General features: G+C 31.9%; 2 protein-coding genes across 4 annotated transcripts; both read right to left on the bottom strand.

Annotated features, from left to right (window-relative positions):
• Positions 1-11,190: 11,190 nt before the first annotated feature.
• LOC136205172 (U1 small nuclear ribonucleoprotein 70 kDa) lies at positions 11,191-18,132 on the bottom strand. Of its 2 annotated transcripts, none has more exons than XM_065995675.1 (10): positions 17,896-18,132; positions 17,544-17,658; positions 17,350-17,429; positions 14,758-14,833; positions 14,580-14,644; positions 14,432-14,494; positions 13,059-13,140; positions 12,814-12,976; positions 12,353-12,424; positions 11,191-12,141 (listed from the first exon to the last, which is right to left on the bottom strand). In XM_065995675.1, exons 1-10 carry the CDS (start codon positions 17,992-17,994, stop codon positions 11,451-11,453), a joined length of 1,506 nt encoding a protein of 501 aa, XP_065851747.1. In that variant the 5' UTR covers positions 17,995-18,132; the 3' UTR covers positions 11,191-11,450. The 2 variants fall into 2 exon arrangements, with proteins under 2 accessions (XP_065851747.1, XP_065851741.1); XM_065995669.1 differs by having other exon boundaries at positions 11,191-12,147; positions 17,896-18,131.
• A 2,288-nt stretch (positions 18,133-20,420) lies between these two features.
• LOC136210998 (uncharacterized) lies at positions 20,421-22,776 on the bottom strand. 2 transcript variants are annotated; one of them, XM_066002496.1, is made up of 3 exons: positions 22,317-22,776; positions 21,402-21,480; positions 20,421-21,098 (listed from the first exon to the last, which is right to left on the bottom strand). In XM_066002496.1, the coding sequence occupies exon 3, from the start codon at positions 20,944-20,946 to the stop codon at positions 20,584-20,586; it is 363 nt and encodes a 120-aa protein (XP_065858568.1). In that variant the 5' UTR covers positions 20,947-21,098; positions 21,402-21,480; positions 22,317-22,776; the 3' UTR covers positions 20,421-20,583. The 2 variants fall into 2 exon arrangements, with proteins under 2 accessions (XP_065858568.1, XP_065858561.1); XM_066002489.1 differs by lacking the exon at positions 21,402-21,480.
• Positions 22,777-25,498: the final 2,722 nt, after the last annotated feature.

Below are 25,498 nucleotides of genomic sequence, written 5' to 3'. Positions count from 1 at the left end.
TTTTGACTCCATAAGGGCCAAAGAAGAAGCCCACCAAGGAAAAGAGGAGGATCCATTTGTTTAGAAAATGAGATAAAAAAAATGTATAAGAAAAATAAGAACGAGGTGTCAATACCTAAGGAAGAGGTGGCAATAAGATCAACAAGTGGCAAGACATGAAGATATGAAGAGACATGTGTCAAGAGAAGAAGCATGAGGTGGAGACATTAGAAATTGGTGGCAAGATGTAAAGCATGAGGTGGAAGAGCAAAATAAGAAGAATGAGACACATGTAGCCTAAAATTTTATACTTTTAACTTTTGTAATGATGTAATCTTCTTTTTGGTAATTTTACCTTTGATCTTGGACCTATATAAGGAGAAGACATATGATGTATGAGACATAACTTGCTTTGAGTAATAAACTCTTTCTTTCTCTCCTTCCATGGCTTTCTAAACTCCTCCTTTTAACATTCATAGCTGTTAAATACTTACGTTTACCTTCCGTATAGCATATTAGTTTGAAAAGAGTAAGAGTTATAAAGCAACAATAGTTATCCTTCAGACGACTCCAAGAGGTGTGTAGAGATGCTAGAACATAGCCATAGCCCATGATGATGAAGAACGGGTGTCAGGCAGAGTTCAGAAGTCTCCACTAAGGATTGCTTTGAAAGGTATACTGGAGTTTCTCTATAACTCTTGTTCTAATTAAATTAATTTGTTATACTTAGTTAAACTTAAGGATTTAATATATTATGGATGTTAAATTTCATTTAAAAATGTTTACTTCAATGTTCGTTTGTCTTCCTACCCTTTTTAGGGTCATAAGAGCGATCCTGCACACTGCAAAAAAAATCTTCAGTACATACCTTTTAACATTCATAGATGTTAAATACTTACGTTTACCTTCCGTATAGCATATTAGTTTGAAAAGAGTAAGATTTATAAATCAACAATAGTTATCCTTCAGACGACTCCAAGAGGTGTGTAGAGATGCTAGAACATAGCCATAGCCTATGATGATGAAGAACGGGTGTCAGGCAGAGTTCATAAGTCTCCACTGAGGATTGCATTTAAAGGTATACTGGAGTTTCTCTATAACTCTTGTTCTAATTAAATTAATTTGTTATACTTAGTTAAACTTAAAGATTTAATATATTATGGATGTTAAATTTCATTTAAAAATGTTTACTTGAATGCTCGTTTGTCTTCCTACCCTTTTTAGGGTCATAAGAGCGATCCTGCACACTGCAGAAAAATCTTTAGTACATAAATGGTATCAGAACCTTAAAAGGATGTCACATATAGTTAGACTTTTTTAAATCAGATTTTTCAATCACTATGTCATCATCATATACTAGTATGTTCACATCACAAAGTAATATTCATAAGAAACCAGTAGATAAATTCATAAACAGCATACTTGAATTAGACCTAAATAGTAGTTTAGAAATTTCTCTTCTCTTAGGTAAATTAATCTTATTATTAGAATATCACCAACATCTCCTTAGTATAGGAACTAATGATCTAAACAGGCATATACTACTAACAAGAAAAATAGAACTGATTAAATGCCTAATTAATTTCACAATCATGATTTTTCAGGCTTACACACACTAGATAATGGATATACCAGTTGAAGGTCTTAGGATTATTGCTGAAAAACCATTAGTTTCTAATCAAGATATTAATCAACATATTATAAATTGTAAAAGAGCTTCACAAATTATGGAATTAAAAGATAGACAATTAGAATTAGCACAAGGTGCTTTAGACGCTCGTATTGAAAAGATAAAACTACAGAAAAGAGTTTTCGACTTAGAATATGAAGTAAAAAGATTAGAAGAAAAACATAGAGAGCAAGAAGAGACAATATAAATTCAAAAACAAATAATCACTGAAAGTTACAGACATATTCAAGTTTTAATCAATGGAAGAGAATAAAGAAATAACAGAACAAACCCATACAGAAAATACTAATATCTACTATCAAATGGATACTTATGAATGTGGTATAACTCAAACTTTAAGTTTTAAATCAGATATTTATCAGAAAATACAAGATGAAATTGAAGAGCTATCTGTAAATAAGATATTTAAAACGAAATGGTTTGATAGAAATAAAAATATACGATATATTGTTCAGAAGCATGAATATTGTTCAGAAGCATGAGAATATTATAGATACAACTACTATAAATGGTAGAGCAAGGATAAATTTGATAACGGATGACGTAATAAAAAGAGAATTATCAAAATTATCACATAAAGAATCGAAGAAATATAGGAATATTTACTTTGGAGGAATAGAATTCACTATAAAAGCATATTTTCATAAAAATATCGATATACCTATTCAAATATATGTCTTGGATGATAGAATATTAGATAATATACAAGATGCCTTAATATCAGTAGTAAGAGGAAATTTAATTTATCATAAACTTAAATTCACAATTCAACCAGATTTTAGTGTATCATTAGAAGATAAACATAAAGATTTAGCATTAACTCTATATTATAAATTAGAAGGAATAAGAATGCCTCCAGGAAGTAAAGTAATTAGTATAGAAACAAAAATGATATATGCCCTTACAGGTAATCATCATATAAGAAAACAAAATGATAGGGATATATTAGTACCAAAATTATACCAAGAAATATTAGAACCACTAGAACATAAGGAAAACTCCATAATAACAATACCAGGCGAAATATGTATAGATTTTAATTCTAGAACACTACAACCAATCTAGAAATTATTACCTAGGATAGAAGGAGGAAGGTTAAGTTTTAAGAAAGAAATAATAAGACAACCAAGAACCTTAGATTTATTACATACATATTATGAAGATAAGTTACGAATAAAAGTAATATTATTTAATCAGCTCCGAGCAACTGATTGTATAGCTGAAATTAATACAGGAACCAAAAGTTTAGTACATATTAGCCAAATAAATGAGAATAAATGTGAACTAATCGAACCACAAACTTATAACTGTCCAAATAGCACTAGAGAAATAATCATAACTAAAAGCATAAGAATTAGATTTAAAATTTAAGATCTAGAATATGAGATAATTATAGGAGTAACAGAATATGATAGTACATATGCACTATTATTAGGATACGACTTTTTAAATAAAATCAAATATAAGATAAATAATCAAGGAATTACGATAGAAGATCAAAACAAGATACGGTATATAAATAAAATATGAACATACGACAACAACTTGATAAAAAAGAGAGAAAATTACAAACAATAAATACTATTATAGCGGAAACAATAATAGAATCTCAAATAAAATATTTAGAAATTGAATCTAAACAACAAAGATTAGAATGTGAGATCAAACAATTAAAATCTTTATTAGAGAAGCCTAAGAAAGAATGGATCAAACTTGAAGACGGATGGATAAAAAGAATCTACAAAGATGAGTGATCCTAACCAAAAATTGGACCAAATATGGATAGAGATTGTAGCAAAAGAACAATTGAAGAATAGTCTTAGTTTAATACAAGAAAATCATATTCAAATCCAAGAAATGATAACACAGGAATTAACAAAACTGTGGAATACATCGGAAATACCAACGTTTAAGATAATTTTGAAAAAATTAAACATGTTAGTAGCTAATATAGACAAAAGAAAGAGACCCATAGAAGAAAGTTGTAGCATTACCTTAGGAGAAAATCTAAACGTTACTATAACACAGACTAAAACTCTAGAAATAGTACCCATAGATGCTTGGAGACGAAGCAATGAACCAATAATAATGGATATAAGTGAAATAAAACCTAAAATCCCTACAAAAGTAAATAAAACCTTAGATCTTTTAACAGATTTACACAAAAAAGGACAATTCTAAAGATTTACACAAAAAAGGACAATTCTAATCTAATGGCAGAACAAGAACATAGTGTAATAACATTTCTTAAAAATCACGCCCAAGAAATTATTGACAAAGAAAGATACAAGTATGAACCGCTAAAAACTAGAAAACTCAAAGAACATGATGCGAAAACATCCAATATAGACGTAAGCACTGAAGTAGAATATCTTCAACTCAAAATAGAAAAACAAAATCAAGAAATAAAAGACCTGCAAAAAGAAAATATAAAATTAGTTATAAATTCGAATACAGAATGGGTTGAAAAATATAAAAAAATATAAACACAAGTTTAAAAATACTAAAAAAGAATTAAAAGAAACAAAGTTAGAACTAAAACAAACAAAAACAGAGCTAATCCACATTACAGATGAATTAAAAGAGTTAAAGGAAGAAGTACGAGTCTTAAGAACAATGGTTAAAGAAGTAAAAGGGAAAACTATTCACATCAGTAACAGTAGTAGTGATAATTCAGATAGTTCAGATAATCAAAGTGAAAATAAACTAAAAATCATTGGGTATATAGAAGAAGAAAATAAAGATGAAACAAAATTAATAGAAGAAAATAACCAAATAATGAAAGCATTAGAACAAATGAAAAACATTAATGCAATAATAGAAGAAGAACCAGAAAGTGATATAGAAAACAACGAATACACTAAGTATGAAGAATCAAATATAGGATTAGAAAATATAGTAAACGAAGATGCCGATAATTATCCAGAAGAAGAAATGATAGACCCCAATTTAGACGTGGTAACTAAAAAAGCACCTACAATTCCACGACATATACCTATAGGCCAACAAGGAGACTTTAAAGAATTTATAGGATCTATGTCTTAAGGATTAAATCCAAATGGATATTTTTTTAGACTTAGATAATGTCTATGATGAACAAGAAATAAGTAGACGAATAAATGATTGGAATTTAGGAATGTACATGCCTTAATGAATTCATCTCACACTGAAAATTTAGATTATATGTATGACCTAATCTCTAAAACAATGATAGGAAAAGTAGGATTTTGGATGGAATCCATAACTCATCAGTTAAGACCACAAATAGAAGCTTGTGCTCATGATTGGAAATCAATGTTATTATTATTCGATATGGTATTAAAAAGAGAATTTTTAGGAGAAAGATGGTTAGTGGCTAGAGAAACAGTATTTGCTGAAAGAAAAGCTGAAATAATAATGAATTTGAATAACATGAAATGTTGTAAAATTAGTAAATTACCAGAATATACTATCAGTTTTACTAAGTTCTTTTATGAAGCTAGGTTTTTTCCACAAGAATGATTGATATATCAACAACTATATTACGACCACTTACCAAACCCATACAACGTAGAAGTTTCAAAAGAATATACTCAATTAGAACCAAAAGAAAATACATTAGGAGAAAGAATTAGAGTACTACGAGCTTATCTTATGAGAAAATGTGAAGAATATAGAGTTCAACAAAAGGTTAAAAAGGATAAGAAACTAGGATTACGAGAGATATGTGGATTCACTGAAAAAGCGGTTAGTTTTTGGTTGTGATGATAAAGTTAGGAGAAAATATAGACGATATAATCCTAATCGCACTTATAGACATAATCCTACATATAAGAAGTCTTATACTAACAAGTATGATAATGGACGATTTCGACGAAAAAGATTTAGACGATATAAAAATAATCCAGAAAATAGGAACAGATTTAGATATAAATGAAAGTTTAGGAAAAGACGGGAAAGACCACTAAGGGATAAAAATACTAAGCTTACAGAATGTAAATGTTGGAATTGTAATGAGAAATGACATTATGCTAATAAATGCTCTAAATTAAAACAAAAAGGTGTAAAATATATAGGAACAACAGAATTTATAATGAGTCTAGAACAAATAAGAGCCAGCGATGATAAATGGCATAAAGAAGATGAATTTTATATTACTGAAACAGAAGATGAGAACTCAGAAGAATTAGAAACAATAGAATATGAAGATAGTGAAACTGATAACTAATGGTAGCTATCTATGTAGAAGCACCAGTAGAATATAAACCTAATAAGATTATAAAACGCCGCATATTTATAGATAGTGGAGCTGATATATGTTTAGCTAAGCAAGATGTACTAGTTCCCCATAAATGGAAAAGATCTAAAGGACAAAAGGTCAGAGTTACAGGATTTAATGAACAAATGAAAGAATTAGATATTATAGCCGAAAATATGAGATTAATACTTAACAAGACAATATTTCGATTACCCATAATTTATCAAGAAAATAATATGAAACAACATATATTATTAGGAAATAATTTCCTTGATTTCTTTAAAGTCCAGCTTATCAAACCTGAAACCATAAGTCTTTTAACTCCTTGTAATAAATGGATTATCCTTAAGGGAGTCCTACCTTTATATCCACTCACAATACATAATATCAAAACAAACAGAGATAATAATTTAGAAATTTTAAAACAGAAATATTTAGACCATTTAAAGATCAACTTTGGAGAAAACCCTATAACTTTTTGGGAAAAAGAAAAGATATATGCTAAGATAGAACTCATAAACCCTAATGATGTTGTTCGAACCAGACCAATAAGATATAGTCCTGATGATCAAAAGGAATTTGAAATATAAATAAAAGAATTATTAGACTTAAAATTAATTCAAGAGAGTAAAAGCCCTCATAGTAGCCCGGCATTCTTAGTAAGAAAACATAGCGAACAAAAGAGAGGCAAAGCAAGAATGGTAGTAATAGATTATAGAGAACTAAATAAGAAAACGATTTTTGATGGATATTTTTTACCTTATAAGAGAAATTTAATTAATAGATTATCAGGAAAAAAGTGGTTCAGTAAATTTGATTGTAAAAGTGGATTTTGGCAAATTAAGCTTACTAAAAAATCAAGACCTTTAACAGAATTTAGTGTACCACAAGGACATTCTGAATGGATTGTGTTACCTTTTGGTTTGAAAAATGCACCCCAGATATTTCAACGAAGAATGGATACGATATTTAGAAAATTAAATGAATTCTGTGTAGTTTATGTAGATGATATATTAATCTACAGTTATAATATAGCAGACCATTTACAGCAGCTAGATGCATTTATAAAAACGGTAAGACAACATGGAATCCTTTTATCCGAAAAGAAATCAGAAATCTTTAAAAATAAAATAGAATATTTACGATATATCATAGATAGTGAAGGACTATAACTCCAAGATCATATAGTAACTAGAATTGACAATTTTAAAGAAAAAATGGATACTAAGAAAGAAGTCCAACAATTTCTAGGAATAATAAATTATGCATCAGATTATATAAAAGACTTACCAAAATTACGACAACCCTTGCAAGAGTTGATTAAGAAACATAAAGCATTTGAATGGACGACAACTCATACTGATACTATAAGAAAAATAAAAGACGCAGTAAAAGTTCTCCCAAAATTAAGACTACCTAAAGATAATGATCAATTAGAATTATATACAGATGCGAGTGATATTGGGTGGGGAGCAGTCCTCATCGCATATAGAAAAGAAGATATAGACAAAGAAACCCCTTTAATATGTGGTTATAAATCAGGAACTTGGAAACCATCAGAGAAAAATTATCATATCAATGAGAAAGAATTACTAGCTGTTAAAAATGGAATTAAAGGGTTTAGATATCATTTGTTACCCATAGAATTTATCATAAGAACAGATAATACACAAGTAGGAGCATTTATCAGAAACAAAATAGATCCCCTACCAGAACTTAACAAAAGAAGGCATTGGCAAAGTTTTTTCAATTGCTATAATTTTGTTGTTAAACCTATCTCTGGAAAACGAAATATCTTAGCTGATTTTTTGAGCAGGAATGGAGACAATCATCCAACGAATATCAGAAATCAGAAATCAGAACCGCCAGATGCTGGCAATGATCAGAAATCATGAGAACTTTCTGGACAACCTTGAGAAAGAACTCAAGAAACTCCAGTCTCAGAACAATCAGAATATAAGAACCATGACTCCTAGATCATCTTATGATTTGTTAGGAGATCTTCATAAGAAGCCCCTTGATATACCAACGTCATCAAGTGGACTCTCAGGAGCCACCACCCTGAACCATTCGAAACTGGTTAATCAGAAGTCATCAGAAATCACAACCTCTCAGGTGTTACAATTTCCTCCAGAAATGACAGAAGCATATAAGAATATCATGAAATTTTTTACATATAAGAAGAGTCAAACCGTATATAGAACCATTAAGATGACCAAATACCCTATGTATATATGCTCAGAAGACTGCAGTCCCGATGTTGTTCAGAAACTATTTAGATATGGATTTCTGGACAAAGTCATGACTGATGAGAGCCTTAATAGTGTTTCAAAACTCCCATCTATCATACCCAGATCCATTGACGAACTTGGATTGAGATTTGGAAGAGGAATATTTTGTGTTCAAATTTTTGACGCTGCTATGGACTTAGAAGGGAAACCAATAATAATTGCTCAGATCTTTAAAACTGGTAGAAACACTAAGATTGATGTAGATAATTCCGATCATCAATGGGAAGTTCCATGTAAATTAGAAAATTTTAAATCTTGGTTAGGAGAAAAACGAGCACATGGGATCCATACGATCAAGTGTAGACTAGAAGACTATATTAGAAATAAAAAAGGTTGCGATAATAGCTAGATCGAATCATGGAGAAGTTGAAGAAATGATAACTATCAATTATTTAATGGAAATGGGTGATGAAACAAGTCAACAGATTCTGACAGAAATGCATACGAAATTAATGGATAAGAAATATAAGCATAGTTTAGAAACATTGGCCCATTATGAATCCATATATGGCCCAAGAAAATCATGTTTAATTAGAATTGAGCCCATAAGACCTGAGCCCATGAATATTGACTCCATAAGGCCCAAAGAAGAAGCCCGCCAAGGAAAAGAGGAGGATCCATTTGTTTAGAAAATGAGATAAAAATGTATAAGAAAAATAAGAAAAATAAGAACGAGGTGTCAATACCTAAGGAAGAGGTGGCAATAAGATCAACAAGTGGCAAGACATAAAGATATGAAGAGACATGTGTCAAGAGAAGAAGCATGAGGTGGAGACATTAGAAATTGGTGGCAAGATGTAAAGCATGAGGTGAAAGAGCAAAATAAGAAGAATGAGACACGTGTAGCCTAAAATTTTGTACTTTTAACTTTTGTAATGATGTAATCTTCTTTTTGGTAATTTTACCTTTGATCTTGGACCTATATAAGGAGAAAACATATGATGTATAAGACATAACTTGCTTTGAGTAATAAACTCTTTCTTTCTCTCCTTCCATGGCTTTCTAAACTCCCTCTTTTAACATTCATAGCTGTTAAATACTTACGTTTACCTTCCGTATATCATATTAGTGGGCAAATTACATACGTGGTGTACAACCTTTACCCCAAATCACACTTTGGTGTACAACCAAAATTTTGTCACACTAAACTGTACGAACTTCAGGTGACCTCCCACTAAAGTGTACAGCCGGTTTTTATGACCGGTCAACGCTGGTCAACTATGTCACGTCAGCATTTTTAATTATAGAATGAAAAAATGGGACCCACTTTTTATGGAATGACTAATATAACCTTATTATTTCTAAATTTACTAAAATATCCTCATCTTCTTCCTTGAACCTCTCTCTCCCATTTCTCTCTCTACATCTTCTCTCTCACTCCTCTCTCTCTCACTCCTCTCTCTCAACTGTGCCACATCTTCACTCCAATTCAATCACTTCTTCACTTCACTTCTCTTCAATCCCAATCCTACTATTTACTCTTTTTTTTCTTTTTATTAATGATGATTTATCACTACCAGGAAGACCACGTGATGAAGATCAAACGGCCAGGAAAGAGCAATGCCTAAGATTTCCATGGCAGATTTAGCCATTACAGAATTGCTTCCTTAATCATCTCTCTAAGCTCTTTATACGTTTTATTGCTGCCCCATTTTTGCCATCGCTCTGGCCAGTTCCGCCGCGCTAATGTAACAACTGGAAAACATCTAAAAGATGCGCTTGATTTACAATAGTTTCTTCATTGAAATCAGGCATTATCGCATTCACTAATTCCTCAAATTCAATCCCATTCGAATCCATGTTCGCTAATAGGGCGTGAATCTGGTCGCCGAACGGCTTCAATCCTAACGATCTTAATAATGCTGCTAGCTCTAGGACGGTGAGGCTGCCGTCCTTATCCATGTCGAACCGATTGAATATGTCCCTTAATTGATTGAATTGTTCGACACGAATCGCTGCCGCCATTGTTAATTAATCAGGAACAGAAAAGTAATTATGTTTTATAATTATGATAGAGACGATGATGGTGGCAGAGAAAAGTGAGGCGGAGATTTATGGAAGGGGAAAATCAAAAGCTGTTAAGGTTTGTTAAGAGGGATGATATGAATGGGAGAGAGAAATGGTAGAGAGAGAGGAGTGAGAGAGAAGATGTAGAGAGAGAAATGGGAGAGAGAGGTTGAAGGAAGAAGATGAGGATATTTTAGTAAATTTAGAAATAATAAGGTTATATTAGTCATTCCATAAAGAGTAGGTTCCATTTTTTTAATTCTACAATTAAAAATGCTGACATGGCATAGTTGACAAACGTTGACCGGTCATAAAAACCGGCTGTACACTTTAGTGGGAGGTCACCTGAAGTTCGTACAGTTTAGTGTGACAAAATTTTGGTTGTACACCAAAGTGTGATTTGGGGTAAAGGTTGTACACCACGTATGTAATTTACCCCATATTAGTTTGAAAAGAGTAAGATTTATAAAGCAACAAAAGTTATCCTTCAGACGACTCCAAGAGGTGTGTAGAGATGCCAGAACATAGCCATAACCCATGATGATGAAGAACGAGTGTCAGGCAGAGTTCAAAAGTCTCCTCTGAGGATTGCTTTGAAAGGTATACTGGAGTTTCTCTATAACTCTTGTTCTAATTAAATTAATTTGTTATACTTAGTTAAACTTAAAGATTTAATATATTATGGATGTTAAATTTCATTTAAAAATGTTTACTTTAATGTTCGTTTGTCTTCCTACACACTGCAGAAAAATCTTCACTACATAAATGGTATCAAAAGGCTGCTTAATGAAGAGTGTCGAGTAAGATATTTCGTCTGTCGGAAATCAAACAAATTTGCTGCCCGAGAAGCTCACTCATGCCCAATTGGAATAACAATTCTTTACTAACCAATTCATGGATTGAGATCGTTAAATTCTTCAATCATATTTTGCATCCAAAAACTAAGTACGGAACATAATAGTAGCGTCCATTCAAACACACCCCAATTAAACAGATCAATATGACATTACAATCCACAAGCTCAAAATATGAAAATATCATTCAATTCTAGGAAATTGATAACCAAAAAGTACATTAAAAAAAAAAAGGAAATATAACAGTTATATCTGATATAACAAACCAGTCAGGCACTTATCAAACAAACCAAATAAGGGAAGAAAGCTAAACACTTTGGAGCAGAAGGCCTGAGCTAACCTCATAGATCTTACCATCAAAAAAACAACAGCATATTACCAAAAGCTTGCACTCAGCTTTCAAACTCCCGGGAAACTGACCTATCTGAGCGTCGATAATCATGTTCTCTTTCTCGTGATCCAGATGCTTTGCGGCTATAATGATAATCATCCTCATCCATTTGATCATAACGATCACGATCATGGTCAGGATATTGATCATAACGGTCATGGTTACCTTGAACATCTGCATTATCATATTGTCCCCTACTTCTGTGATGATCATAGTGATCATAATGTGGATCATGATCTGCATCTTGCCTCCTATGCCCCTGTTCAGATTGTTCATACCAACCATGGTCGTCCTCTGCCTCAGTATGATCATAGTCCTTTTCGCCACGTCGATCCTTTTCATGTTTTGACTCAACACGGTCATAATCAGATTCTCTATCATGTGAACGTCCACGATCAACTTCGCCTGCATCATAATCCCTTTCTCTATCTCGTGGACGTTCGCGATCATGCTCTCGACCACGATCTCTATCACGATCACGACCACGTTCCCGCCCTCTATCACGATCACGTGGACGGTCCCGATCTCGACCCCTTTCTCTCTCCCTTTCCCGGTCCTTCTCCCTATCACGATCTCTGTGGTGCCTGTCTTCTCGATGCTCACGCTCCCTTGGTTTGTCATGAGAGCGCTCACGAGATTTCTCCCTCTCCCTCTCCCTATCTCTTTCCCTCCCCCTTTCACGTGATTTTTCCCTGTCCCTGACATATAATACACACATATTACACATCAAACTAAAGGTTAACACCACAAAACAACAGATTTTGCCGAAGTTGCATGGCTACATTTCATAAGCTGAAGTATGAACTTCCAAGAACGTAAACAAGCTGTAAATTCAGAAGTGATAAGCAAGCAGCAAATATGAAAGGAAAAAAAAAAGGAAAAAATTGAGAAAGAGGATCTCACCGTTCACTATGACGATCTTCCCGTACCCTCGGCTCCTCAGATCGAGATGATCCTCCAGATGGCTGTACCTCTCTGATTACAGAGAAGCATAATAATTCATCAAATTCAAAGCTAAAGTGCCAAACAGAAGCCGTCAGTTACAAGGTGATGCAATATCATACACAGCAAATGGCCGTGTCAAATTATAAAGGATGCTATTAAACCGAAGCATGCATAATGCGGATTCTCCTAGCAAGAACAAATCTTAACAACAAAATCAACATCATATAGTACCAAACTCGAATAAGAGCATATATCACGTAAACTTTTGTGGTGTCTGTATATATATATATATACATACTTTTAAAACTTCCTATGATAAATTAGAGCAAACAGGAAAGAGAATTGTATCAGATAGAAATGGACCTTATGTATCTAGAAGTGTAGCATCTATGTTACAACTGTAGCAAATCAAAGATTACCTCCCAGAATACTTCTGATTAACTTCTTCACCCCCCACTCGGGTGGTCCCGAGTCCACCACCAAGTCTACGAGGCCTCCAATTTGGAACTGTTCTACCTCGCTCAACGTCCACTAGTACTCTCCTTCCATCAAGCTTCCTCCCATCAGCTTGCTTATATGCAGCTGGATATATGCAACCAGAGTTAACAAGGGCGAAGTACATCATCTGAAAAAAGAATATTAACTGCCAACAGATGAAATGAACCTTTCATGTCTCGGGTATGCATGTATTCGATGAAAGCATAGCCCCTAGGTTTGTTGGTCTCCTTATCAGTGATCAGTCGGACCTGCAGGACTCAAAAAGAAGAATTAATGAAGTGCATAAATGGCTAACAATTTTTAATTCTTCAAGCATGCCAAAATAATATTTTCTGTTTGTTCATAAAAATATTTGGCTACAGTATGAAAGTAGACAATAGCAAAACCTAAATGGCACGGCAGACAGGCAGTGTGCCTCATTAGCCGTGCTCACCTTTTATTATGGCTTCCAATCGCGTGATGCACCACCACCAGTGCTAGAGTTGCAGTAAAAAACTGACATTTCATGGCCTATTTACCGGTTCTTGAACAGACTTACATCCCCTTACCAGGGAATAATGTTTTAAATAAGAAAATATAGTTACAAATTAAATAGGAAATACCAGGACATCTTCTCAACAGCTGATATGTTTTGATAGCCTTTGAAGCCAAAAACAAAATTTTTAGTAGCAGGGAAATGCATTACAAAAAAAACTCAAATAAAAGAGAAAGAGATGCTAATACTCCCGACATTTTTTACCCAGTTCAGGGGAAAGAACAAATGGCAGTCTCCTTTTCTTGCTTGAATATAACAGCCAAAAGGCACAAGTATACACTGCTCCGCTCAATTTAATTCTAGCTTTGCCGGCAGGATGAAGCACATCTTTGGAATTGGATGGCAAGAAAAAGGGGAAGCAAAGTTTCCATTCATGAAACATAACAGAGATAACAGCCCCCTTACCAGGGATCTCTGAACACGAAGGGTCTTAAAACTAGATATTACCTATAATGGGAACAACACCCTATCCCTTGATGATTTCTGAACTGAACTAATTAAAAGCAGAGTTATCAAAGAATCATTGGAACAAACCCGTACTTTTACCAGTTAATAGGAAGTGATACCTGTGCTATTTTTTTGGCATAATCCTCCAATGATACTATACATGTATGCTCAACATTCTCCCTTTATATAAATGCTGAATAAAATATGTATCATGCATGACTAGTTACAATTACCACCAACACAGAACATCAGCAACTGTGGTGCTCAACCATACAAGTTTGATTAAATGCCTAAAAGGGATTTGAAAACTAGGTTTTACCAAGTAGTAAGAGATTAAATACAGAACATTATGGGTGTGGATGAATTGCAGGGACAGACAAGATGGGAAGAAATCTAGTACCTTAAAAATTTGAAACTCGTGTAAAACTGGGAAGAAGGCATAACTCCAAAATTTTCAAAGCTTAAAATTCAGGGGAGAAAAATCTTTGTGGAAAATTTAAATAATGCTGCTGCATAAACTCTTACCAAATCCGCTTGGGATACTCGAAAATACCTACCCGTTTTATTGGTCCATAGGACTCAAACTCCCTTTTAATTCTATTCTCTGTTGTCTCATAATTCTGCAGGAAGACAATATGAATTAATGAGTCCATTCCATGTTTTGTACACATGAAAATTGATTAAAGAATAACACAAAAAACTTACAAGCCTGGCAACAAACAATGTCTTGTATGGATCTCCAGAAACATTTGGGTCATTAGTTGGGTCATCTGAAAGAGCACAAAGGATAAAATAAACAAATATATGTACATTCCCATATATAATATCTAGAAATCAAATATCCAAATAATCAAAATAAAGACACCAAGAAAAGAAATGTCACATTTCTGAAGTTCTTCAGCAGCCTTTTCTGCTCCCTTCTCCAGTCGTAACTGGTGAATTCTAGCCCTCCTTTGTGCCTGCATACATAGGAAGGCATTAAAAAATTTTATGAAAGTTTACACTTATTCTAAATTATAAAGAAAAACAAGAATAAAAGCATAATAAGTCAAATAATTCGAGTATTAACAATCCAGTCCGCAAATTAAACTATTCAGCACAAAATGGTGGGAACTATCTTAGAAAAAAATGCAACTAAAAGTTATTAAAGGTGCAAGGCACACTAAGGCACAAGGGGGTCATAGAGCCTAGGCTCAATGACAAATAAAATTCACTCTCACAGAAAATAATAAAAAAAATAAAAAAAGCATGCATTATACTCCAAATTATTATTCAATTATAATACAATCCTGCAAAATGAGATTTATCATGATTGATAAATATAAACTATAGAAAATAAGTCTCATTGCCAATTTTCTTAATCGTAATAACAAATTAAGATACATATAGAAAAAAGTCAAACAAATAATACCCATTTAGTTCATAAAAGCCATTTGCCACCATTACAACCTAGCCACCACACTGCCACCATTACCACCTACTCACCAAATCTACTTTAACCCACAATAGAGAAAAAAAAAAAAAAAAAAAAAAAAAAAAAAAAAAACCCTGCAAAACATAAATTAAGCAATGAATAAGACTTAATTTTCTTGCTTGGCGAAGAGTTTAAAACTCTAGAGCACAAAAAATACGAAATTAGTGAAATAGCCATATAACTGCAAAACCGTGTCAAAAGGCAAGGAAGTTTTGTGAGTATTGAAAGTTTTTATTGGGTTCGTCTCAGTTCTTTAAAAGCCCAAATGTTCTGTTTTTTTGGCTTTTGGTCTTCAAGACTTCATCTGCATTTCTTACCGTTCTTGACTTCTTTCATTTCTTCTCTGATCAGTTTTCTTCTTCCTTATTTATTTTGGGCTGTAGATGATCTTACAATGATTGGTAGAGATTAAAACATCAAATATAAAGTTTGAAATCTTAAAAAAACCCTAAGCCTCTTACACCCATTCCAGGGGTACAAAGGTGCGCCGAGACAAGCACCTGCTGAGGAGCGCCCGCCTATTGCCTTCTTAGGCGATGGGCCGCCTAGCACCTTTCAGGCGCGCCTTTTATAACTATGCCACTAATACTACACTTCTATGAGTTATGTGTTGAAAGCATGATTTATACATCAGTATCTATTTGAAACAAAAAAAATCTAGCTGTGCCACTGTAAGAATTTGTACCCTTGAAAAATAAGTAGATAAAAAATGTAAGCCACCCTGTTTGCTTTTTAACTGCAGCAGCCTGTTTTTCTTTATAAAGAAATATAGTAACGAAAACAATGCTCTGGCGTGATTGACCAAAAAAAGAACATGATATATACCCAAAGGACCATAAGTAATATTGCTAACAAAAGGGCATGTTTCTGTTGATCCAAACTTACATCACTTCACCAATAAATCAAGAACATTAACAAAAAATGACACAATGTCAATATTAAATCCTACCCCTTTAAAAAAAATAAAAATAAAGCATAGGATGCTGCAAGTGACATTATCTGACATAAAGAAACCTAAATAAGCTAAAAGCATAGAGCTTCTGAGGTACAACCATAGTTATTAAAGGCGCAAGGGGTCCTGGAGCCTTGGCGCACGCCGATGGCGAGACAAGGCGCACTTACAAAATTATAAAACTACAAAACTAACATAAAAAGGTAATGAATACTAATCATGACAATATTCTTAAGCATAAATAAATTTTAAAATGCAAAATAAACCCCATGTTAGAAAGCTAAAGTTGAATATTAAATCCTAAGTTCTACTCCTTACCAAAACTCTCCAAATTCATCAGTCCTGTTGAATTCAAATTCCCCTTGGCTGCTTTGTTTCTGATTGAATTCGTTTTATGTGTTTTGTTCTACTAAACTTCTTCCTCTAATAATAAGACTCTGTCGCTTCCTCTTCTAATTAATTCAAATGTATAATTTCTCTCTTTTAATATTTATTTTTTTGTTCTCATTTGGGAACCCTTCAGAACACTAACTGTCAAAAAAACCATAACACTGCCCCTATAGCGCCTTTGGCAACTGCCCCTTGGCGCAAAATGGCGCGCATCACGCCATGGGGGTTGTCATGGTGCTAAGGCCTGCGCCAAAGGCACGCCTTTAATAACTATGGGCACAACAAAAGTTAACATCCGGGTTGCTAACATGAAGCTTCTCTCTTCTCAAAAGAAACACAGCATTAAGCATTTTCTCATCAATTGATTTTGAATAAACATGAAAATAAGTAAACACAGAATTGTAGACCACTAGAGTAGATATAACTATCTCAAGCTTTTCATTTCATTCAATCAACAGCAGTTAAGCATCATTATTTGATGCATGAATTATTTTCTCCATAGTGACATGGACAATCAAATCAAGACAAATTTGAGGGCGTCTGATTTCCCAACATATTTGCATCATTTGAGCTTGCAATTATGTAAATTCAATCAAGAAACATAAATAAAAGTCACTAAGTATAAGAGAAACTAAAGGAACAAAAACGATATAACCTACAGGAGTTTCAACCTCCGGGACTGGTGGAGCATACTCCGGCTCCCCAGGCTCAGCGAACCGACTTACAAACTGCGCCATGCCTAAGGCAGAAAAAAAACGGTGGATAGATTCTATTAATGTCAAAATAAAAAAAATAATATCTAATACCAAAAATCAAGAAATTGCCGGAAATAAAATCAAAATAAAAAGAATACCAGTGTATTGTGGGCATTTTCTCTTCTCTGGAGGAGGTTTATATTCCAGCGGAGGTCGAGGCTCAAAGAGCTTCAACAAATTAGATGTCAACCCAGTCGGATGGCTTTGCCCAATCTGCAAAATCAGTCAAAAAGAAGCAATCAGCATCTCTCAGTTAGTTCCAATTTGGGTTTTTATACATATTATTTAGGTACCATAGAGAAAACAACCGGACAGAAAAAAAGAAAAAGAAAAAAAAACATCATCCAGCAAGCAATATATCACAGAGCAAAAATCTAAGGTTTTCAGAGGTCAAAAATATGGACAGGATAAAAAGAAATTTTATACATATTAAAGAACAGACAGACGAACCAGTTTGAGCTGGAGAACGTTTGCACGATTCTGGCCCTTGGTGGCACCACGGACGGCCGCGTTTTGGTTGCGCATGAAGGGGTCATTGTAATCACCCATAGCGATGAGATCGGAGCTCAGCTAGGGTTTCAGTAGTTTTGAGAATCGGGAGATTAGCTCAGTGAAATAAGAAAACTTTGAGGAGATCTATATTTGAATGGGTAAAATCCGGATTCGATGGAGCACCCGGACCAAAAGCGGCTAACGCAACAATTGGAATATCATACAAATATTTTCACTTCTCTCTAAAATTATTTATGTTATGGGCTAAGGTGTAATACCGCTAACGTTTAGAGTCGGGAACACTTTTACTCTTAATTTTAATAAAATGGTGCAATTTTATCATAACAGTCCAGATCAATTTTATCTCTAATATTAACAAGTTGGGTCAATTTGACAAATAAGTCATAAATTGTCTTCACAGTCATGAATCTTATCGTCTACAGTTTACATATGCGTCATCTGTATCTATATATAATATAAAACAGTAACGATGGAGCTGAGGTATCACTTCCTTATTTTTTACTGATAAAAAATATAATATAATATATTAATTTTAATTATATTATTATATTTATCTATAAAAAGATTATTTTATCCGTACTATATCTAAGAGTTCTAGATAATTTAAATTAATCCCTAAAATCTCTTTAATTCTCTGCGTATCTATCTATATATAATATAAAACAGTAACGATGGAGCTGATGTGTCACTTCCTCATTTTTACTGATAAAAAATATAATATAATATATTAATTTTAATTATATTATTATATTTATCTATAAAAAGATTATTTTATCCGTACGATATTTAAGAGTTATACATAATTTAAATTAATTCATAAAATCTCTCTAATTCTCTGCATATCTATATATAATATATATAATATAAAACAGTAACGATGGAGCTGATGTGTCACTTCCTCATTTTTACTGATAAAAAATATAATATAATATATTAATTTTAATTATATTATTATATTTATCTATAAAAAGATTATTTTATCCGTACGACATCTAAGAGTTCTACATAATTTAAATTAATCCATAAAATCTCTCTAATTCTCTGCATATCTATATATAATATAGGGTAATTAATTTATTAGTCCTTATATTTTGACAAAACACACTGTTTAGTCCCTATATTTTCAAAAACACATGGTAAAGTCCTTAACGTTTTTCTCAGTGAACTATTTAGTCCCTAACGTTTTTCTCGGTGAATTGTTTAGTTCCTGCCGTTAGACTCTCATGAAGATTCTGTTAGCTAATTTGGATTTGCGTTATTCTTTTCCTTTATTTTCCTTTCCTTTAAACTCTAATCCATCTGAAATCAACTTTGAGTGTTCTTCTTCTTGATTTTCTTCTTAATCGTTCAAATTCGTAGGCATTGGGTCTGTTCTTTTTCTTGTTCTTCATACAAATAGCTTCTTCTTCTAAATTGGATTTCCTCTTCTGAAGTTTGAAGATAAATAGTAAACGGTGATTTTGTCATTTCCGAAGTCATAAACGGTAAAAAAATCTAACAAACAAATGGAAGGACTAAACAGTTCACTGAGAAAAAGGTTAGGGACCTTACCATGTGTTTTTGAAAATACATGGACTAAACAGTGTGTTTTGTCAAAATATAGGGACTAATAAATTAATTACCCCATAATATAAAAAGTAACGATGAAGCTGAGGTGTCACTTTTTTCTTTTTTATTGATAAAAATATAATATAATATATAATATATTAATTTTAATTATATTATATATTTATCTATAAAAAGATTATTTTATTCGTATTATATCTAAGAGTTCTACTGAATTTAAATTAATCCATAAAAGCTCTCTAATTCTCTGCATATCTATATCTATATATAATATAAAACAGTAACGATGGAGCTAAGGTGTCACTTCCTCATTTTTTACTGATAAAAAATATAATATATTATTATATTTATCTATAAAAAGATTATTTAAAGTAAATATAAAAATAAAATAATAATATTTAATTTATATAGCACCTTTATATCATTAATTGTAATTATTCGATTATATTTTTGTTAATATTTATATGTTAAGATGAATCTGTGCATCGCACTGGCCAAAAACTAGTTTTATCACATATTAGTAACATATCATAAACATCCAATTAAAATTAAAAAAAATTAAAAATATATATTGTATTTTATACGAGTTGGAAAAAAATTAAAATATTTCACTAAATTTAAAAATATTAATGTTCAATTCTATTATTAAATAATAAAAAATATGAAATCTTTTTTTTTTAGAATCAAGAGACGTGCAATTGGTGTAGAATAAAGAACAAAATATATGCATTTTATAATAATGTCTAAAATTGATAACATTAAGGATAAAATTGCTTTTGGCTATGAACATTATGAGGTAAAATTGTACCATTTTAGAGGTTAAGGCATAGTTTTAAAAGGCGAAAGGTGAGTCAAGGCGACAAGGGCAAAATATCGCCTTGAGGTGAGGCGACGGCCTCTCGCACGTGAGGTGACAAAAAATTAGATTATCAAATAAAATAAAATTAACTCAATAAAAACTAGTAGTACTTAAGGATAGTTTAATTTCTAAGCTTGTAAACCAAAATAACTTAAAATCTAATAATAAAGTGTTAATTCTTAAATCCAAATAGCATAATATCAAGCATCTTCATCCCTCAAATCCAACTCATCATTAAGATTTATATCCTCATCAAGATCTTCCACTTCATCATCCTTATATTCTTCTTCTTCATCATCTTCAACTCGATATTTATCATCATCCTCATCATGGACTTCACCTCTAACAACTCGAGGAGGATTGACTTTTGACCGAGAAGAGTTTCCTCTAATGTATGTCTTTGTGACATTAGCATTTAGGATAGAGGTAGCACTTTTGCCTTTTGCCCTAGTACGGTAGACATCGTCTTCCGCTCCACTAGCTATACCAACCATAATCCATGGCAAATCGTCATTCTCAAATACACGATCATCATCATCATCACTATTATTCTCTCCCTCCATTCTACCCGTCAACCACTCATTACAATCATCAATATCCTTCAAAGTAATGGTGTCTGTAGCCCCTTTTCGATTCTTCACAGCTCGATTATACTTCACATAAACTAAATCATTCAAGCGTGTTTGAGCTAATCGATTTTTTTTTTGCTATGAACCTACAAAATAATAATTAAGAACAACAATCAATTTTATTAATGACTACCATAACTGTAACCCCCGTCTCGGGTCACGTTGAAACACACATAGGAAACTAAGCAATTATCATAATTAAACACAAACACCAACATAACTACAAAAATGCTCCTCATTTATCGTCGTCTATCAAAATCTCATAACCAAAGAATTAAATAGCCAATCAAACAATTTAATTTGTCAATAATATTTACTTAAATTTAAGCAAATAATTCAATCCAATGATATAATAAATCCTAATGCATGTCTATGAACTTGCTACTGACAATGAGACGTTTGTGCTGGCCTGCCTGAATGTAGAGTAAACCTGAAAATCTAGCAAATGGACCAACCTCTGAACCTAGCCTGAAAATTTCAACGTGGCAATGGGTGAGCTGCCTACTCAATAAACATAATTACCTATATTTATATACATGAATATATATACATAAATACATTTAATTTCATGCATTTTACATATAATTAATCCAATAATCAAACAATCAGTCAATCAGGAATAAAAATATAACATATCATCTTGTACATGACTCGATTTACTTCAAACAATAAAATTATAATTTTATTATCTTTATTTTTAAGGGCCCAGCTAGACCTAAGTGAAATATACTCAATGGTCTCATGGTTAACAATAGTACCTTTTTAACCTCGTAATGATTTCTTTTTCTTTCTTTCTTTTTTTCAATAATACGGTACTGCTATCGCCCCCAGTTTCAGGACACAGTATAAACTCAATTAGAGTAAAATAACACCCTACCCAGGTGCCTGTGATCACAGTATCAACAAACCTCCAGACCATTGAATATACTCACCGCAGCTAGTTATTTATGTTTTATTCTAACTCAAACATAATCCAATATAATTTCGTAATTTATAAAATTCTGAACTCATATACATTCCAATTGTATTATGGTATAATTTCACAGCTAATACCTCAATAGATAAATACATGAGCAACATGATTTTAAAAGGAACAAAGCCTTATTTCAATAAATTCAACCATACAGAGAACATTTGAAACTTCACGTCTCAAATCACCATATATATAAATCAAGTACCAATTAAATAATAACCTAAACACTCAGTATTCATTCAACATACATTTAATTATTCGATGACAAAGTATGAATAGACACTCACATAAACATATATATATATGTATAAACGTAAGCAATTAAGTTTACCTCTCGTCCCGAAAAGCTAATCAAATTATTCGGGTTCTAATTGACCCGCTACTGACTCCCCAGAGTTTCGCCGGAGCAAGGTGGTCGGCTGCCGGAAGTTCGCCAGAGATACCGGAATCGCGAACCGAGACTATCACGAGATAGCCAGCGATCAGGAGAGTCCAAAAGTACACTCCTTTCGTTACCGAAACCGATTAAAATGCCGAGATCTAATATTTTTCCGATGATAAATATCCACTCCGATAACCATATTTTTCGATCAGAAAAATATCAATATTGGTTTCAAAACGTTCCTCAAGGAATAAGGAATTTAATGGTAGAATTTTTATTTGAAAAGGTGGTCGAAATAATGAGTTACAAAAGAAAATAGGATAGAAAAAGAAATAGAAAACGAAAGTTTGCTGCGGTGGTATAAAACGATGTTCCTGGAAAAACCCTCCAGAAAAAGAATAATGCTGACTCTCTTCTAATAATATCATAATACTAATAACAAAATATATTAATAAACCTTTTCGAAAAAATATATATATTAATAATCATAATAAAAGTTATAATTAATAAAAAAAATAAAAACAATAATAATAATTCTTTATGATCCATTAAGATTTTAATAATTTTATAATATTATAATATGATTATAATATATATTAAAAATTTATTTTACAAAACATCCTTTCTATAAAATTGCGGATGTTACAATAACTCCTGACTAGTACAATAAGACTCACCTTATGAGATAAGTATCAAGGAATGGTTCCTTGATGAGAGTCTTATTTTATCAAAGACTTAATCAATATTTCTTAGTATCTTGACAATTAGAGTTTGACATTTTGTGACTCTAGTCAAGATCGGGATTTTTAATGAAAGGACTTTAGTGCATGGAAATTATGATCGATGGTTCATAATTAGTTTAATTATAAGTTTACTTCGAGTAACTTCATTCTTTAATTGGGACCTCATGGCGTAGTGTGTTAGCTGGAGATCATGACCTTTAGAGGACTATAAGTAAATATAAGTTAAACTTATATAGGATACACTTATAGTACAAAGAATTGGATTCTTAACATAATTAATAAGTGTTATTATTATGCCTCTAATGCCAATTAAAGATGAACCTAGAAAGTCACACACATACAAGTTGTTTGTATCAAGCTTTAGTTAAATTGATTAATTAAAAGTGTTTTAATTAATTAATTGACTCAATTGAATATGTCAATGGGATTGACAAAACATTCTAACACTGGTTGATATTCAATTGAAATGAGAAAATTAATCTTGCTCAATTTAAATTGATGGCTTTTTCAAAATACAATAGTCAAGTATTGACTGTTGGAATTGAGAGACGTTTTAAATTAGCTCCTCTTAGATTTTGTTAAAGGGTATACTAATAATTAATTAAGTGCTTAATTAATTATTATTATATATTATTATAATAATAAATATATAATAAATTATTAAATATAATAATAATATTTATTATTATATTATTATTTGAAAAAAAATTAAATTAAAAATATATATCATTGCATGCAGTAGGACACGTATCCTACTGCATACAAGACCTATCAATCCAAAATGGATTGATATGTTTGACATATATATTATATATGTATGTCACTTAAAAATCAAGTGAACATATTCATATATACACATATATGAAAACTTGATATATACTTTTGGTTGATTTTCGGTGTTGATCAATCTTTGAGTAAAAGTTCTAATTTTTTTGAGGCTTGATCTAATCGACTTAGTAGATTGACTAGAGGTTTCACCACTAGAGAAGTTTTAATATCCGATTGGAATTTATAAGAGGTATTTATTCCAATCTCGTAGTATAAATATCAATTTGATTATTAAAGAACTTAATGATCTTGGTTAAGGATTTGATGTCAGACATCGGATGTTTGACTGTCTATCAGAGTGATTGGATCACACTGATTGTTTGTTTAGGGAAATTTTTTGAAATTCGTTTCCTAAATACCAACATGCTTCCGCTTCAAATCCTTCAAGTGGTATCAGAGCCCTCTAAGTTCTTTTATAGTTAATTGATTGTATGTTCTCTAGATTGATATAATTATGGATTGTTGGGCCTTTTTCTTTTATTATTCTACTCCTATAGTTATAATTTTAAATTTCAATTTTTATGAATTTGGGTTTATAAATATTGAAGTCTTGGAATACCAAGAAAATTTGTAATTTTGGAGCAAAATTGAAGAAACGGCGAAATTGGCAGATTGCAGAATTTATGGTGTGGGCACACTTTAGGCAATTTTTAGTTGTCTAGTTTGTATATTGTCTGCTGTTATAAAATTGAAATGTGATTAAAAGTATATATTGGCCTTAAATGTAAGTATTACATTTAGGAACAATTGAGGATCAATTGTACGAAAAGGGTCAATTGTGTAATAAAATCAATTTTGATTTTACTACATAAATATATTTAATTTTATTAATTACATGTTCAATTTTATCCAATCCATAATTATACCAATAAGATTAGATGAATGTTAAGATTACACCACAAGGCATGTTATTGGATAATGTGCAAACATTAACTAATAAATTGAATTAAGTGTTAATTCAAGATAAATTTCTTTTTATGCAAATTGCATGTTAGAAATTTAAATTGGTTAATGTGCAAAGTGAGACCTTAAGTTAAATTTAATTTAACTGCAAGACCGAAAATCTTCCAAATAAATATTAAATCCAATAAAGATACAAGAATTGTATCGAGGCTCTCCACTGGTGCATTAATACACAAATGGTTTGTGTGATTAGTGTGAAAGTTAATTCCCATTGAATTAATTTGTGGTTTATGTTAGGCAATTAACATTGTAATAATGCCAATGTGAAGCTGAACAATGTTAATTCGGGCTTAATATAATCTGCTGATCTAATGGGTTGGATTTATCTAGTGTTGAAATCCAATAATGTCAAAGGGAAACCGAGGATTAAAACACTAGGAGCTAGAAAAGTATGAAATTGAATTTCACAGCATAGTGCAAGGTGATTGACAAGTGTTGTCAACTTATGAATTTATTAGTTGTCCCAATAATACCAATGTGAAGTTGAGGGATAAGCTAATAGAATTTATAAGAATTCGATTTACCCACTAGTAATTCATTCCAAAGAATTATCGTTTCCTATTTGGAAGTATAAAAATTCGCCAAATTAGTGGGAAA

Source organism: Euphorbia lathyris, chromosome 1, assembly GCF_963576675.1.
Source record: "Euphorbia lathyris chromosome 1, ddEupLath1.1, whole genome shotgun sequence".
Classification (NCBI taxonomy): Eukaryota; Viridiplantae; Streptophyta; class Magnoliopsida; order Malpighiales; family Euphorbiaceae; genus Euphorbia; species Euphorbia lathyris.
This window is presented reverse-complemented; position numbering and strand designations above follow the sequence as displayed.